Source organism: Pituophis catenifer, unplaced genomic scaffold (genome assembly GCF_029215685.1).
Source record: "Pituophis catenifer annectens isolate HBS135680 unplaced genomic scaffold, rPitCat1.0.hap2 SCAF_2, whole genome shotgun sequence".
Classification (NCBI taxonomy): Eukaryota; Metazoa; Chordata; class Lepidosauria; order Squamata; family Colubridae; genus Pituophis; species Pituophis catenifer.
Genome location: NW_027256882.1, coordinates 8,677,529 through 8,694,488, shown reverse-complemented (window position 1 = coordinate 8,694,488; position 16,960 = coordinate 8,677,529). Strand labels below are relative to the sequence as shown.

Sequence of the window (16,960 nt, the reverse complement as noted above, 5' to 3'; positions counted from 1 at the left end):
AGGCAAATCCTTCCCCTGATTAATTGAAACAGAACAGAGTCCGGTGTATCCCAAAAAGAATAATCTTCCTGTCTTATGAAGAACATCTGGGCATAATCCTTGTGTTCTTTGCTCTACTCTTGTTCCTAACCACAAGCCTTGTTTTAATCATATTCCTTAAATACTTAAAAAAACTCCAATTGTCAAAGCCAACAACCGAGACTTCTCCTTCATCCTCCTGATCTCCCTCCTGCTCTGTTTTTTGTCCTCCTTTCTTTTCATCGGCCAGCCAAGGAAAGCCACCTGCCTTCTCCAACAAACAGCTTTCAGCATTGTCTTCTCAGTAGCTGTGTCTTCTGTGTTGTCCAAAACAGTCACGGTGGTGCTGGCCTTCCTGGTCTCAAAACCAGGAAACAGGGTGAGAAGATGGCTGGGGAAGAGCTTGACAAACTCCATCATCCTTTCTTGTTTTACTGTTCAAATTTTCATCTGTGTCATATGGCTGGGAGTTTCTCCCCCATTCCCTGATTCCGACATGCACTCCCAGCCTGGAGAGATCATCCTTCAATGCAACGAAGGCTCTATTACCATGTTTTATGTTGTCCTCGGCTACATGGGTTTCCTAGCTGCTGTCTGCTTTGTGGTGGCTTTTGTGGCCAGGAACCTGCCTGGGGCCTTCAATGAAGCCAAGCTAATCACCTTCAGCATGCTGGTCTTCTGCAGTGTCTGGGTCTCTTTCATGCCCACCTATCTGAGCACCAAAGGAAAGTCCATGGTGGCTGTGCAGGTCTTCTCCATCTTGGCCTCCAGTGCTGGACTGCTGGGCTGCATCTTCATCCCCAAGTGCTACATTATTATCATGAGACCAGATCTAAACATGAAGGAACATCTAATGATAAAAGTAGGGAAGTAATAATGAAATTGTTTCTTAGACTTGTGACAATTAATTATTGATTGCAATTTGTTGTTGGTTTATATCTTTCATTTGCCTCTGTTTGACACAGAACATAGAACAATAGAGTTGGAAAGAACCTTAGAGGTCTTCTAGTCCAACCCCCTGCTTGAGCAGGAGACCCTATACCATTTGAGACAAATGATTGTCTAGTAACTTTTTTAGAGCCTCTAGTGCTGGAGCACCCACAACTTCTGGAGGCAAGCTATTCCATTGGTTTTGTGAGGTCTTCCATCATTGGCTTGGCACCTCACAAGCGTCCTACCATTAAAGAATCAGGATTAGGGTGGGCAGTTGGGTAATAAACCTATATGCTTCTATGATGGGAATTTGGGAGGGAGGAATGACAGTGGAAGGAGTGCAAAGCAGTTTGTGCCAGACATCTTCAAGGTCGTTCACCCTGAGTGTGGAATTTCACCAGCCCAAACACTTCAGCATTTCCCAAAACATCTCAGTGATATCCGATTGGCTAAAGACCAACTAGACATGGGGGAAGGGTGGGAAACTAAGGGTTTGTTTTTTGTATTGTTTCATGGGAACTTCAGATTCCTCCTGACTTTACTGCAACCTGAATTTTTAAATAAAAGTTATTTTCATTGCAGACAAATGGAGTTGAGGGTTTTTACTTTCCTAAGGGATCAGACTGGGCCAGGTCTGACATTAGGCAAAATCTGATATTGTGGTCAACCCAGAGAGGACATCATCTCTACCGTGGGGACCATGCACATGATATAGGCTCAAGGGAGCAATTAGGAGGAGATTGAATGCTGGGGAGGAGGCTTTGAAGAGGCCTCCTCCAGGCCTGGATCGCTCTGAATGGACAGGGGAGGCAGAAAGATGTGGCAATCTGCTGAGATCCAGGTGATCTCTGGGCATCAGGCAAAAGGAGGAATGGAGGGGAAGGCCATGGTGATGACTTTCACTCATGGAAGCTGCGGCAGTTGCTGGCGGGAACAATGAGTGGAGCTGGAGGAGGAAGAAGAAGAGGGTGAAGAATTCAACCAAGATGACTGGATGATGGAACAAGACATCAAGTTCATGCAGGGGGCTTTCAAGAACCTCAAGGTGTGTGAACACCAGGCCCGGGCCATGCAACCTGATGACAGCCACCTCCAGCCACAACAGGAGGCTGAGTAATAACATCCACCACCACAGCCAGCCCCTCAGCCAGTGTAATGGCAGCAGTGACTATGGCTGGTCCAGCACCAGGAGCTGCCGCCTGTATCATCCCACCTGCAGGGATAGCCCCAGGGAGGAGGACACCCACAGGACACAACAGCTGGGTGTGAAGTTTAACAGGAATCCCCTGTCAGTTTTGGAAGACAGTTTTCTTTCTTGCTTCTTAACTGCCACATATTTTAGCTGGGGAAATTGGGAGGGGGCTGTTGTTGGAGTGAAAGTTAGTCATGACAACATTCCATATCCAAGGACTTTTGCCTGCGCCTGCTGGAGACTGCCTGAAGATTGTATTCAGTTGAGTGTGAGGAGTTGATTGGACAATGTGATGAACTTGTGGGTGTGGGGCAGGGCTGTGAACTGTCAGCTGGGTGTGGAAAACCTGGAAGCTTTCAGATTTGGATTTTCCCAGATGTGCCAACATGACATCTCTAATAAATTAGGCCTCAGGCCTCAGAGCTTTATTTGACATTGCCAGCAACTGGGGTTCTTCCTGCCCAGGTTTGGACCTACATGCAGGAGTATCATCTGGAGATAACCACTGAAAGTGCCAAGGTCAGATGTGTCACCAGGGATGATCACCCTCGGAGTGGGTCAGAGGGGAGTGGCTGAGTATACAGAAGAACTTTGTCACCTAGTGTCAGGTTTCCAACCAATGCCCTAATTAAATCATGAGCCTTGAGCCAAACTTCAAAAGGAATCTAGTTATTTATTAGGAGCTTCAGGTCGGCATATTCTAACTGAAGCCAACTCTGACGTCACTTAATTTTCATTCCGGCTCTGACTCTGTTTCCCCCTCCCCCCAAGGTGTGTCATCAGTCACATTCTCCAATGAAGCAATTGTTTCACTGCAATCCTGTAATCAAAGGATGGGGGGAGGGAGGGGAACAGATGGGTAATAAACCTCTATGCTTCTATGGTGGGAATTTGGGAGGGGAGAATAACAGTTGAAGGAGTGCAAAGCAGTTTGGAACCAGTTCATGCCAGGAATCAATCAATCAATCAATCAATCAATCAATCAATCAATCAACCATCCAACCAACCAATCAATCAATCACTAAAGATACATCAACACCAATAACAGCAATAGACCTAATCTTGAGGTAGTTGAGGCCATCTAGATCTCCAGGGAGGCTCTTCCACAAGGCAGCGGATGCCAGAGGGAAGGGCTGCTTTCTTGTCCAACAGGATGATATGGTTTCATAGAGGGGATGCTAAGAATGTCCCTGTGCTAGGCCTGCCCTGGGCCATGTTGGATGCCAAAAAGTTATTCACTTAACACATTTCCACTTTCTGATGAACTCTTCACACACATTTAACCAAGGTGTCAGGTTCCCCCCTTCCTATCCCTCAGCTCCAGCGTGGCAACACTGAAGCCTCAAAAATGGCCTCGGTCAGGTCAGCTTCAGAATTGATGGAAGGACTATAGAGTATCTTAGAAAACAAAATTAGAAAAACAAATTAGAAAAGTTTTATAGTTGGTGGATTTTAATCTCATTGCCTAGATCAGTTCAACAGGTTTCATAGGTTTTATGTCTACAAAAGTTATGCTATCCTAATTCTACCTATTTATTGATCTATCTCTAAACATGTAGACATTTTGCTGTATTTTCTCTCTCTCTTTACACACTGGTCCCCGACAAACACCCTCTTCTGGTTTATTCTGTTATTGATTCCACCTTTACAAACAAATAATGGCATTTCACCAATGAAGAAAAATGTCTAGGTTTTTTTTCAGAATTGTCCCAACAGTTGAACCCAAAGTCAAACTTTTGATGACTATAATGAATAAAAGTGATTTTGAAGGGTTTTGTTCTGGTTTGGAACTTTGTAAGAGAAAAGAATGTCATATGAATAAAAACAGCCACCCATCTCTTAACAAAGGCAAACCAGAGTCAGCTGTATCCATATTGAGGATTGACATTTCAGACTGAAGCCAAAATTCTCTCTTGAGACTGGAATGTATGGAGAGTTTTTCTAAGGGATGTGTCAGGGAAATACTTTATGAGCTGACTAGTTGCCATGATGCTGTAATGCTGTAATGCTGTAATGATGATGCAATGGTAGGATGAGAGGTTTGGGAGAAAGTTCTCCTGTCTCACTTCTTGTCTCGTTTTCAGAGTTTCACCCCATTTGTGACTTCTCCCATTGGGCACCTGCTTGTTGACTCACTCAGAGTTTAGAGAGATGATGTCTATTCTTGTTCCCATTATCCAAATCATAGTGATTTATTTATTCTCTTGGTGCTAAATCTCAAAAGACATTTTGGATTGCTTCCAAATATCACACAAACACAGCCATAACAGGCTTCCGCTTTGACATCATATCAACACCTTGTTGGCTGATCTCTTTGCACTGGAAAATCTTGGAGGCATAAATGGCCCTGAAGAAATAGAGAACCTTGAAACCTTTTATGACAGGCAGGGGCTGCAGATATGAAGGCTTGTATAGACTCTGTCACTATTAGGAAATCTTTGGAGCTTCTGCCTTGGAAGAGGACTTTGGTTTCTTCCACCTCTTCCTATCACTGTGTCTTCAAAGCAAGGCTGGAGACTCCATCAGGAACAAAAGTCATGTTGCTACTTCTCCTGCTTCTGCTGCCCCAGGAAGTTCTGGCAAGTCTCAGAGCCAAATGTCTCCTGATTCTGAAGAGGGATGAGGTGCATCCAGAGAACTATTACAAGCCAGGAGAGTTTCTAATTGGTGGCATTGTCTCTGCAACGAGGATGTTGCTTTCATCATTAAGCTTCAACAAATCTCCTTTGACTCAAATTTCTCTGTACGTCAAAATTTTATGTACAGAATTAGATCCTCTCCATTCCACCCTAAGTTCTAAAGTTTCAGCTGTCTCTCTTACAATGAATCATCTCTTTGATCTGATACTTTTTCTCTCTTTCTATCTCATTTCATTCTTCGGTCACCCTTTTTCAGCTGATGATCCTGATTTGAAATTCTCAAATAAATAATCAGTTGAGATCTTCTTCTTTCTTGACTTTGAAGAAGAAGCATTTGCTTTTCTTGACATTCTCTCAGCAGAGTTGGACTGTGGATGGAGAAGAGAGGATGGTTCTTTTCTTCTACCACTCTCATGCCCAATAAGGTCATCAGGATGGGTAGAAAAATGCTGAAATGTTGAATTTTCCTCTGAAGTAAAAATGAGATAATTCTATTCTGTACCACCAATTAAATGAATGGATCCCAGTTAAGAATTGACTTTTCTTAAATGTGTGAATCTCATTTGAGTGGATGCCAGCATCCCAATCATACAATGAGTTATTTGTCAGCTAAGTCTCTATAGCTAAGTTAAGTTTAGATATAGGCCATTTAAACACCTCCAGAAATTTAGCACTTACTGCACTTGTTAACAGTGATAGTTGCTCATTTTATGTTTCATTGTGGGTGTATCTGTCTGTATGTGTCCTTTAATGATTCTATATTTCATGTGGAATAATAGGTCACACTTGTAACTGAATTATGTACACATGGTGAACATGTAATAACAAAAATGTATAAAGTTTTAAGGATTTGAAACAAAAGATGAAGAGGCTCAATTTGCATGACTAAATGCACTATTAAACTTGGATATTAAATAGAGATGCAGAGAATTTGGGTAACTGGTGTTCTGTTTATAGTCTGTCATAAGTTTTTTTTTTTTTTTGAAATAAAATGATGTATTCTTGGTATAGGACATCAGATAAATTACCAAAGATGTGTAAACACATTTCAAAGCAAAGCAAGAATTGTGAAAGGAATGGGGAAACATTTTATCATGCAGGGTAGACATGTGAGAAAGCTCAGAAATTTTATATCAAATTAACATAACAATGCAAAGAATTAGAAAGGCTAAAAATTGTGAAGAAACCAGATTTTTTTTTAGTGGGACTTCTGAGCAAAGAATTACCGTATTTTTTGCACTATAAAATGTTCTGGAATCTAAGACGCACCTAACTTTTAGGGAGGAAAACAACCTGCAATCCTTGCCACCTGGAACGGGCCAAAAATGAGGCCAAAAATGAGGCTCGTGGAGGACAAAAATGGGGCACACAGAGGTGGTGAGAGGCGGCCATGGTGATGGGTGGCGACAGCGGCAATGGGCAGTGGTGATCCCCACAACCTGGAACAGCTGATTGGCAGTATTCTGGGAGGCTGATCACAGCCAGTCAGCTGCTTGTCCTGAATCAGGCTATGCTGAAGCTGACCAGGCTGTTTTCTGTTTGCTGCAAGGAGGCAAATTGCTGGGAGGCAGAGGCCGAAGCGTGGGGGCCAGTGGGTGGGTGAGGCTTCAGCAACATTTGCTCTATAAGACACACAGACATTTCCACCCACTTTTTTGGAAGGGAAAAGTGAAAAAAATACGGTAAATAACATTCATAGTGTTTATATATGGTAACTGTGGCAAGATTATTGTATTCAATGATGGAAGAATCATGGAATCCTCACAGTGGAGGACTAGATAGTGAAAAATGTAGAATTCACAGAAATGAAAAATTATGTGTTGATGGGGACAAAAAAAGAAGATGGGGAATCAGGATTTTTCTTTCTCTGTTTTTAATTTTTTGGACCTTTTCTTCCTTTCTCTATTTTTTCATTCCTTTTTCATTTTGAATAATATTTCATTTTCTTAAACAATTCTTTATAAATATAAATTTAAAAAAGAATTAGAAAAAGCTAAAAATTACTAGACTAACTCAGAAATAAGATGCATTTGGTATCCAAAAATAAAGGAAAAATGGAAAGTATCCCAGAAGTTCTATTCGATAGGTGAGATTTTTTTTTTTTTTTTGGTGGATGGGGGGATATTAAAATGACTCCAAACCTCTGAGCCTTAGGTGGATTAAAAATACAATTGTTAAATTTACCAGTTAAATAAAATGTTGCTTCCACTGATTATGTCCTGATACCTTCATACTTTCAGGAGACCAGGAACAGAGTACTGGAAAATGTTATCCTTCCTTTTCACAATCCAAGCAATCGACAAGAATCCCAACATTTTGTTCAATGTCACCCTGGGATACAACGTCTATGACAATTATTTCACACCACAAATGACCTCAGAGGCTTTGCTGGACCTGCTTTCGGAGGGGGAGGCCAATGTTCCCAACTACAGCTGTGGAAGGCAGAGAAACACAGTGGCTGTTCTCGAAGCTGCTGCTACTGACATCTCCATCCAGATTTCAACCATGTTGGAAACCTACAAAATCCCACAGGTGTGTCTTTGTTGGGAAGACCATTTCTAGACATGCAACTTACAGCCAGACATCCTCTCTTCTAAATGAAGAGCAAAGTTCTATTATAGGAATTTATGAAGTAAGGATGAAGGTTCTATCAAATGGTGGAGAAGGATCCCAGCAGACAATCCTCTCTCTGGTACAATCATAATGCAGACTATGCATCTCTGCTGGCGATTTGCAATAGCCAAATGCTTCACTGAAGAGCTGCAGTGGCTCAGTGGTGAGAAGGCAGTACTGCAGGCTATTTCTGCTGACTGCTACTGACTGCAATTTGGCAGTTCTAATCTCACCAGCTCAAGGTTGACTCAGCCTTCCATCCTTCTGAGGTGGGTAAAATGAGGACCCAGATGGTTGGGGGCAATATGCTGACTCTGTAAACCATTTAGAGAGGGCTGTAAAAGCAATGTGAAGTGGAATATAAGTCTAAGTGCTTTTATATTTATATTTATAAAGTTTATTGTCATTGTACGTATAAACACAGTATACCCATACAACAAAATTCACATAACACCAAGAGACCAAGCCCAACACACATGACAATTCCCAGACACACCCCCACCCACCAAAAATTCCCCACCCCTAAATCACCCAAACATCCACACAGCAGACCAAATAATGCTGTCCAACAGCTTACTGATGGTGGCCCATTAGTCCATTGTGTGGAATTATAGATCTGGGATAAAAACTATTCAGAAAATGTGTGGTCTGAGTTTTATTTGTTCTGTATTTTCTGCCAGAAGGCAACAGTCCAAAAAGATTATAAGCAGGATGAGTCTCTGAGAATGTTGTGCAACTTCCTCAAACAGCAAGTACAGCCTCTTCTGTGCCTTCTTCACAAGCATGTCAACATTCATAGTCCATGAGAGGTTCTCTGAGATATAAATGCCCAGAAATTTAAAACTACCAACCCTCTCCACCTCCTCACCATTTATGTACAATGGTAAATGTACATCTCTCTTCCTCCTGAAGTCTATTTTATGTTCTTTAGTTTTTTTGGTGTTAAGTATAAGATTATTTTCTTTACACCACAATGTCATCCCTTGTACTTCGTTTCTATAAGCAGACTCATTGTTCTTATTAAGGAGCCCCACCACTGTCCTGTCATCTATTTTGTTTTGCTATTGAAGTGAGAAGAGAGGCAATGTAAACAGAATGACCAGGCGTCGAACAATTCCTCCATTTGGGCTGGATATTGTTTTTATGATCTCTCTCTCAAAAAAAATAAAGTTAACTTTTTTTTTCCTTTTAAGATCAGTCACAGTTTTGACTCCCAGGTTATGAGTGATGAAAATCCTTTCTTCTACCCAATGCTCCCTGCTGAAGGAGCCCAGTACCCAGGGATGGTGAAGCTGGTCCTCCATTTCAGGTGGACCTTGGTGGGTCTCCTTGCTCCAGACACTGAGAATGGACAACGGTTCATGACGACGTTGACTTCCCTGCTGGTCAGGAATGGCATTTGTCCAGTTTTATCACAAACCTTTTCTCCGGCTACACAGGAAGCGAAGATAGACTGGCATTTATTCCTCAGTTGGAGAAAGATCAATGTCTTTATTTTTGGTGCAGACTTGAATTCATTCAGGGCAGGGATTTTGCTTGTGTATCTAGTATTTGAAAGGCTTATGGAACCTCCTAGAGGAAAAGTCCTACTATTCACAATCCGCTGGGACTTCACTGTTTATTTGTCAAAACAAGCTTTTCCAGTCAAATACTTCCATAGCATATTTTCCTTTCGTATGCGGAAAAACAAATTTGCAAAGTATAGTAGGCCTTTGAACCTTTATTCTTTTATGAGATACTATGTAGAGATCTCCTTCCTGTGTTCCTACACCAATGATGCCTTTTCGGTGAAAGTCTGGATACAGTGCAGGCAGAGACAAGACTTGGAAGCTCTCAAGGAAGAGGAGATGGATCCAATCCTAACTCGGGACAGCTATTTAATTTACAACACAATCTGGGCTGTGGCAAGGGCCTTAAATGCAGCTTATTTATCCAGATCCAGGAACACATTTAAAACTGGTAAAAAAGCGAAAACTCCAAAGATGAAGGCATGGCAGGTACTTATTTTCTATTGCAAAGCTCTCCGCCGCATCTGAGAATCTATGTTACAATTGTAAGAACCTGACAATAATTATAATGTATTCTGAATATAAAAATTACATTAAATTCCAATTTTCCACCGCTCTCCTTTCTACAACACATTTCACCCTGCTCATTTCTTTTCCAATTTCTTTTTACAAAATTCTTGGTAAAAATATTTTTCTTCCACCTCTTTCTTCTTTGACTCTTTTTTTTACTAGCAGGACCATTACCACATCATACACTAAAAAGTGCGTTGTGTATATTAAGCTGTTTAAAACCTGCGATCCTCTCACTTCCCGGGCTTTCCCGAGAGTGGGTCTTATTCTTTGGCTAAGAATCAGTGGTGGGATTCAAAAATTATTACTACCGGTTCTGTGGGCGTGGCTTGATGGGCATGACATGGCTTGGTGGCATGGCTTGGTGGGTGTGGCAGGGGAAGGATACTGTAAAATCTTCATTCCCACCCCACTCCAGGGGAAGGTTACTGCAAAATCTCCATTTCCTCCTGATCAGCTGGGACTTGGGAGGCAGAGAATAGATGTGGGTGGGGCCAGTCAGGGGTATTTACTGGTTCTCTGAACTACTCAAAATTTTTGCTATCGGTTCTGCAGAACAGCTCATAACCTGCTGAATGCCACCTCTGCTAAGAATCCCTTTGATTTTTCTTCCCCGGCTCAAAACTCCCAGTAGAAGACTCTTTGGGCCTAGAAGCAGGCTAAGGTCAGGTGAGAAGATGAAGGGTTGGGCTAGGAAAAGTCTGGAAGCAACAAGAGTGAAGAATATTCCACAAAATATTCCAAATATGTTATGTAAAATTGAAGGAGGTGACCTTAACTGGTACCAGAGATCATCTTTCACCATCTCTGCTCCATGGCAAGTTGCCCACCTGTCACCTCAATGCACAGTTTCATAACCACAACTTACTAGTAGAGCAAAGGTCCCACAGTCATCCTCAAACTCAGCAAAAAAATTTCTCTCCCTAGCTGCCGATTGACCTGTAAACCAGTTTTTTTATAACATTGTTTCTGTGTGGGGATTCTGATTTCATTTTGGCTTTATTGGCAAGATTCCTTCAGTGTTGTTGAGCACAACTTCCATTTCCTTTAGGGTTTTAATTTTGGACCTCAATAGTTCATACTGCATCTATCCTTTGCTTTGGTTACTTCCCATTGGTTTTCCAAACTCTGCAGTGACAACTACAAATGGAAGAGATAAAGAACATCCTTCACTCTCCTTATTTTCCATGTCGTTCTTGGTCCTTCTAACAAGATTTTTATTTCATTTTCCTCATATAGATCTGTGAGATTTAAAAAAGCAGCAAACCTCATAAAAAGTAAAAAGGAGACCATGAACAAGTAAAAAGTAGTTTTATTACACACACACACACACACATACACACACACACACACACACACACACACACACACACACACACACACACACAAATATATGAACTTGGGCTTCCTGCATGTTAGGCAGTTGAATTAACCTTTTGAACCACAAGTTCTCCTCCCTTCATAAGCTTGATACACATATACGTGTGTGTGTGTGTGTGTGTGTGTGTGTGTGTGTGTGTGTGTATCATAAGCTTTTGCAAAAGGGTTCTCCCATGAAAGAGAGAGAACGTCTTACAGCTCCGAATACATGGTTTAAATACATTTTCAGGCAATTAGCAAAACAATTAAAATGCCCCCACTTATCATTGTTTTTCAGATGTTACATAACATTTTGGCTTTCTGAGCAACATTTGTTCCAACTTACAATTCTCTTTTGGAGGGGCATTTCCCCTCCAAAAATACCCTTTCAATATGTCCTTAACTAAGACAATTAATTGGAACAGGGTATCTTCCTTCCTTTTAATTTAGCTTAGGTCAGCCTGACCCAACTCAGAATGTACTAACACATTATTTCCTCAGAAAAGGCGTCATACATATTTCCCCTTTCTAAGTGTCTTAATCAGCTAAATAGCTTAGGGTTAACTCAGGTCATATGAAGGGTAAATATGGAATCACTTAGGCTATATTCTTTACAGGAATAATTCCATTTCTCTCAAGATCCTTCATGCCAGCTGAGATGGAGGAGTCTTACCAAAGAACTTTCTGTGACTCTATAACATTGCCCATTTTCTCTTCCATTCCAGTTTCATTCTTTCCTTCGAACTGCTGAGTTTTATAATAATTCCATCAATGGGGTATATTTGGATGAGAATGGAAAGCTGGTAGCAGACCTCGACATTGGGAACACGGTGGTTTTCCCCAATTACTCTGCTATCACAGTGACACTTGGGAGGCTAGAAAGAGTGGGATCCTTGGATTTCAAGTTCATGATGAACCAGAATGCTATTGCAAAGATGGAGATGCTGAACAAGGTGGGGAAAAGACTTTATTCTGTTTTTTTCTGAAGGTCTTTCCAAGACGATTGCAGAATTGGAGCAGGGACAGACTTGGGGTGTCATCTCAGTTCTCCCAGAGAGGAATCATCTACCTGTTAGATGTTCAGGTATCTATGAGAAAAATCTCCCTAACTATTCCAGTTAACTCTTCATCAAACTTCTGCAAGGAAGCTGGATTTATATTAGGGGACAAAGTGATTGATTTTGTCAAAACAAAAATCCATTCAAGTTTCTTTTCAGTAGGTACATTGAGAATTTAATCTAGAATTGTGGTGGGAGACAAATTAGAAGAGAAGGTAAATAGACAAACAGCAAGCAACCACATCAATTTAAGGAGCTCTTCGTTCCCTGTAGTGTTCAAATTTAGCAAAGCTAAACCTTGAATTGGAGATCCCCAAATGTTTCCTTTCATGTATTTTAGGAAATAAAATAATTCATTTAATGGAGGTTATTTTTCCCCTCTTGCTGGCCAGCCCCAGCCTCCTTCCAGGTGTGTGGAAAGCTGTCCTCCTGGATTCATGAAGGTGGCTCAGGAAGGGAAGCCCATCTGCTGCTACAATTGCCGTCCTTGTGCAGAAGGAACCATCTCCACCATGGAAGGTGGGTGACAGCAGGAGAAAGGGACAGACTTTGAGGAGGACCATAAATCCTGAGATTCTCCATGAACATGCATTTTGGAAGGTGTGGTGGGAGTGCATCCCACTTCTTTGAGTCTTGATCAAGATATACATTTATGTCATAATGAATTATAAGAAAATATCTTGGAGATTAATCTGGTATATAGGTCAAGCAAACAGTTATACAGATCATGGATGAAGATATGGGATAAGTGACGGTTGAGCACTGTGAGAGAGATGACATCTCTTACCTCTTTATATTTTACAACACATCTTCCATGTTTCAAATTACTATTTATTTCATTGCTCTGAAAAAGTGAGAGTTTCTGGATTCCAGAATATAATGATGGAACTTTGATTGGATTTCTATAGGAGGATCTATCAGATTCTTGCAAGTGTCCATGTCTCATGGCTATTTTGAACAGCCACAGTTTCAGGTTGTAGCTACTTGCCTTTAATCAAAAGATGTATTTCTTTGCTAAAGGAGTTGTCAGGATTCCAAGTAACACACCCATAGCAAGCAAAACTCCAAGGCAGGTACATTACTCAAAGGATAGCTTTATCATTTTGTCACAGATCTGGTGAAAACTGACTCTGAAGGTTCCCATAGTTTTCATCTAATTAAAAATAAAAGGTTTCCCTCAAACCCCAAACAATCAGTCACATGGTCCAATCAAGGCGCTGTCTGGTTGCCTGGTGACATCACTCCTCCTTCCTTTGGCCAGGTGGTAGAATGTCCTTTGTTCCCAAGAGAAAGGATTTTATTTTGGCTGCAAAACTCCAGCTATCTCTAATCCCCCCTCCCTATCCCTCAGCTCCAGTGTGGCTACACTGAAGCTCCAAGATGGCTCCGGTCAGGTCAGCTTCAGGGTTGACAGTTGGCACATACCGTGTCTTTGATGGGCTCTTCATTCTACTTGCTGGGGAGGGGAGTTGCTAGCCTTATGTCATCATCCTTTGACTGCTCCATATGTTCAGGTGATGCCTTTTTGGGTCTGCTTCTGGTGACTCCTGGGTTTATACTTCCTGAGTCTGAGATTGCAGAATTTCTGCTGGAGTCTCCTCTTAAAACAATTTTCAAAGTCATGGTCCATGAAGAGGAGAGGAGGGGAGGGGAGGAGAGGAGAGGAATCATGAGTTGGGGTTGAGCCAAACTTCCTTCTTGATCTTATTGGAAGTTGTTCCTCTTAATGATAATAAAAAAATGAGGAATGCATTTTGATGTCCTCACTCCATGTCCAACTCATGTTCAAGGGCCACTCCACCTGACATTTCTTTCTCCATGGCAAAATCAGTGTTTATCATTTTCAGCTAACATAAGCAACATTAACCTCTCGCCCCTTCTGTTCAACATTTATGTGAAGCCGCTGGGTGAGATCATCCATGGATTTGGGGTGGAGTTCCATCAGTACGCTGATGATACTCAGCTGTACATCTCCACCCCAGGCCATCCCAACGATGCCCTTGAAGGGTTGTCCCAGTGCCTGGAGGCCGTGCGGATCTGGATGGGGAGTAACAGGCTTCGTCTCAACCCTTCCAAGACCAAGTGGCTGTGGCTTCCAGCCTCCCGATATAGCCAACTGGTGCCATCACTGGCTATTGGGGGCGAGTTATTGGCCCCCACGGATAGGGCTCGCAACTTGGGCATCCTCCTGGATGCACGGCTGTCTTTAGAAGAGCATATGATGGCCGTGGCCAGGGGGGCTTTTTATCAGGTCCGCCTGATTCGCCAGTTGCGTCCCTTTCTGGATCGGGACTCCTTACGCACAGTTACTCAGGCACTCGTCATTTCCCGCCTGGACTACTGCAATGCTCTCTACATGGGGCTCCCCTTGAGGAGCACCCGGAGGCTCCAACTGGTGCAGAATGCGGCCGCGCCGGGGATTATGGGAGCGAGGGGGCGCTCCCATGTGACACCTCTCCCGCGTGAGCTGCATTGGCTTCCAGTTGTCTTCCGGGTGCGCTTCAAGGTGTTGGTTACCACCTTTAAAGCACTCCATGGCATAGGACCTGGGTATTTGCGGGACCGCCTTCTGCCGCCAATAGCCTCCCACCGACCAGTACGCACCCACAGAGAGGGACTCCTCAGGGTGCCGTCAGCCAGGCAATGTCGGCTGGTGACCCCCAAGGGGAGGGCCTTCTCTGTGGCAGCTCCCGCCCTCTGGAATGATTTTCCCCCAGAGATACGAAGGATATCAGATCTCCGGGTCTTTCTCTGTGCCCTAAAAACTTTTCTTTTCCATCAAGCAGGGCTGGCGTGAACCCCCTCCCCCTTTTTTAGTCTTTTTAGTTTTTTAGTTTTAAATTGTCATGGGGTTTTAAATTGAATTGTTTTAAATTGGGCCAGTTATATAATTCTTTTAACAATTTTAAATTTTGTATGTGCATGTGTTTTAGTTCTGGCTGTTCACCGCCCTGAGTCCACTAGGAGAAGGGCGGTATACAAATTGAAATAAATAAATAAATAAATAAATAAATAAATAAATAAATAAATAAATAAATAAACCAATCCTTCACATGTACCTCATTCCACTATTGAACTCATTGGTGCCTTAAAGCATTGACAAAAGGCTGGGCTCTAATTTTCAAGCGATTTAGCAGTGAAAAGATAAAATGGTGGAACTGCCTTCTTCCCTTCTTCTCTCTCAACTAGTTCACTGATAAAATGGTAACAGTAAAAAACAAAGAATATTAAGATATTCCAGCTGGAGGGAAATGAAGAAATATATTGACTTCACCTACACACAATCATTCACACCAGAAACAAGTTTACCCAAACAATGCATTTTATTAAATGACATGTTAAAATAAGACTCTACTCTTGCTCTTTTTCAGATGCAGACAAATGTACCAAATGTCCAGAAGATCAACATCCAAACATCAATCGAGTTCACTGTATCCCCAGGATTAAAAGTTATCTTTCTTATAAGGAAAATCTGGGGATTATCCTGACTTCCATTGCCTTGTTCCTCTCTTTAACCACAGGCTTTGGCTTGGGGATCTTCATTAAATTCATGGAAACACCAATTGTCAAAGCCAACAACCGGGACCTCTCCTACATCCTCCTGGTCTCCCTCCTGCTTTCCATTTTGACTTCCTTCCTGTTCATTGGCCGGCCAAGGAAGGTGACCTGCCTCCTCAGACAAACAGCCTTCAGCATTGTCTTCTCAATTGCCATTTCTTCAATCTTGGCCAAAACCATCACAGTGGTGTTAGCCTTCTTGGCCACAAAACCAGGGAATAAAGTGCAGAGATGGTTGGGGAAGAGCTTGGCCAACTCCATTGTCCTTTCTTGTTCTGGTCTCCAAGTTGTCATTTGCAGCATCTGGTTGAGCACTTTCCCCCCATTCCCTGACTCTGACATGAACTCCCAACTTACAGAAATCATCCTACAATGCAATGAAGGCTCTGTCGCCATGTTTTATGTTGCCCTTGGGTATATGGGCTTCCTCTCTTCTGTCTGCTTCACGGTGGCTTTTCTGGCCAGGAACCTCCCTGGGGCCTTCAACGAAGCCAAGCTGATCTCCTTCAGCATGCTGGTCTTCTGCAGTGTCTGGGTGTCCTTTGTGCCTGCCTACCTGAGCACCAAAGGAAAGTACACGGTGGCTGTTCAGGTCTTCTCCATCTTGGCCTCCAGTGCTGGACTGCTGAGCTGCATATTCTTCCCTAAATTCTACATTATTATTTTTAGGCCAGATCTGAATACCAAAGAACATTTGATGTCAAAATAAAATACAAAAAATGACTTTTACAAATCTATTATTTTTCAAAAATGTTATTTAGTAGGCTTGATTAACAGGTTTTGATAATTTAATGTATCTATGTATGTTTGTTTAATTTACATGCTGCCCATCTTGGTTAGGGATGACTATAGGCAAGTTATATTCAAGCCAAAAGAAAACAAAAGATTAGAATAATAAATAGTAGCACTAACATTGGTTTAAAATTGATAGGGAAGGAAGGGAGCAAGATCAAGGGTGAAATCAACAGGTTCTGACAAGTTCTGGAGAACCAGTAGCAGAAATTTTAAGTAGTTCGGAGAACCGGCAAATACCATCTCTGGCTGGCCCCAAACTGGGTTGGGAATGGAGATTTGGCAGTTTCCTTCCCCCAGGAGGGAATGGAGATTTGCAGTATCCTTCCCCTGCCATGCCCACCAAGCTACGCCCACGGAACTGGTAGGGAAAAATTTTGAATTTTACCCGTGAGCAAGATGCACATGGGGATGAGATATTCCTCTTATCTCTAAAGCTACCCATATTTATTTTCCTGTATATTCTTAAAGAAACCAATAACAATACACCAAGTCTCACTTGGAGTGACAATACTGTGGGTAAAATCAGATTCCGGATGAATGGGACTGTTTGATAGGGAAATGGAGACATAAGGAATGTGGCTTTGCAGCTCAGAGTGACCTGTTGGAAGTTTCAGCATCTCATCCCTATAGCAACCCCTGAATCGGAAGATGCAAATCTTTCTTACATCTAAGACCATCTTTCTTTGCCAATAACAGGAAGGCGAGAAGCAAGCTGAG

The 16,960-nt window shown here is 42.2% G+C and overlaps 1 protein-coding gene across 1 annotated transcript; it reads left to right on the top strand.

Moving 5' to 3' along the window:
- The first annotated feature begins 514 nt into the window (after positions 1 to 514).
- LOC139309819 (vomeronasal type-2 receptor 26-like) lies at positions 515 to 16,157 on the top strand. The gene is made up of 7 exons (XM_070934022.1): positions 515 to 788; positions 1,893 to 2,064; positions 7,023 to 7,314; positions 8,589 to 8,780; positions 11,558 to 11,785; positions 12,283 to 12,409; positions 15,262 to 16,157. Exons 1-7 carry the CDS (start codon positions 515 to 517, stop codon positions 16,155 to 16,157), a joined length of 2,181 nt encoding a protein of 726 aa, XP_070790123.1.
- Positions 16,158 to 16,960: the final 803 nt, after the last annotated feature.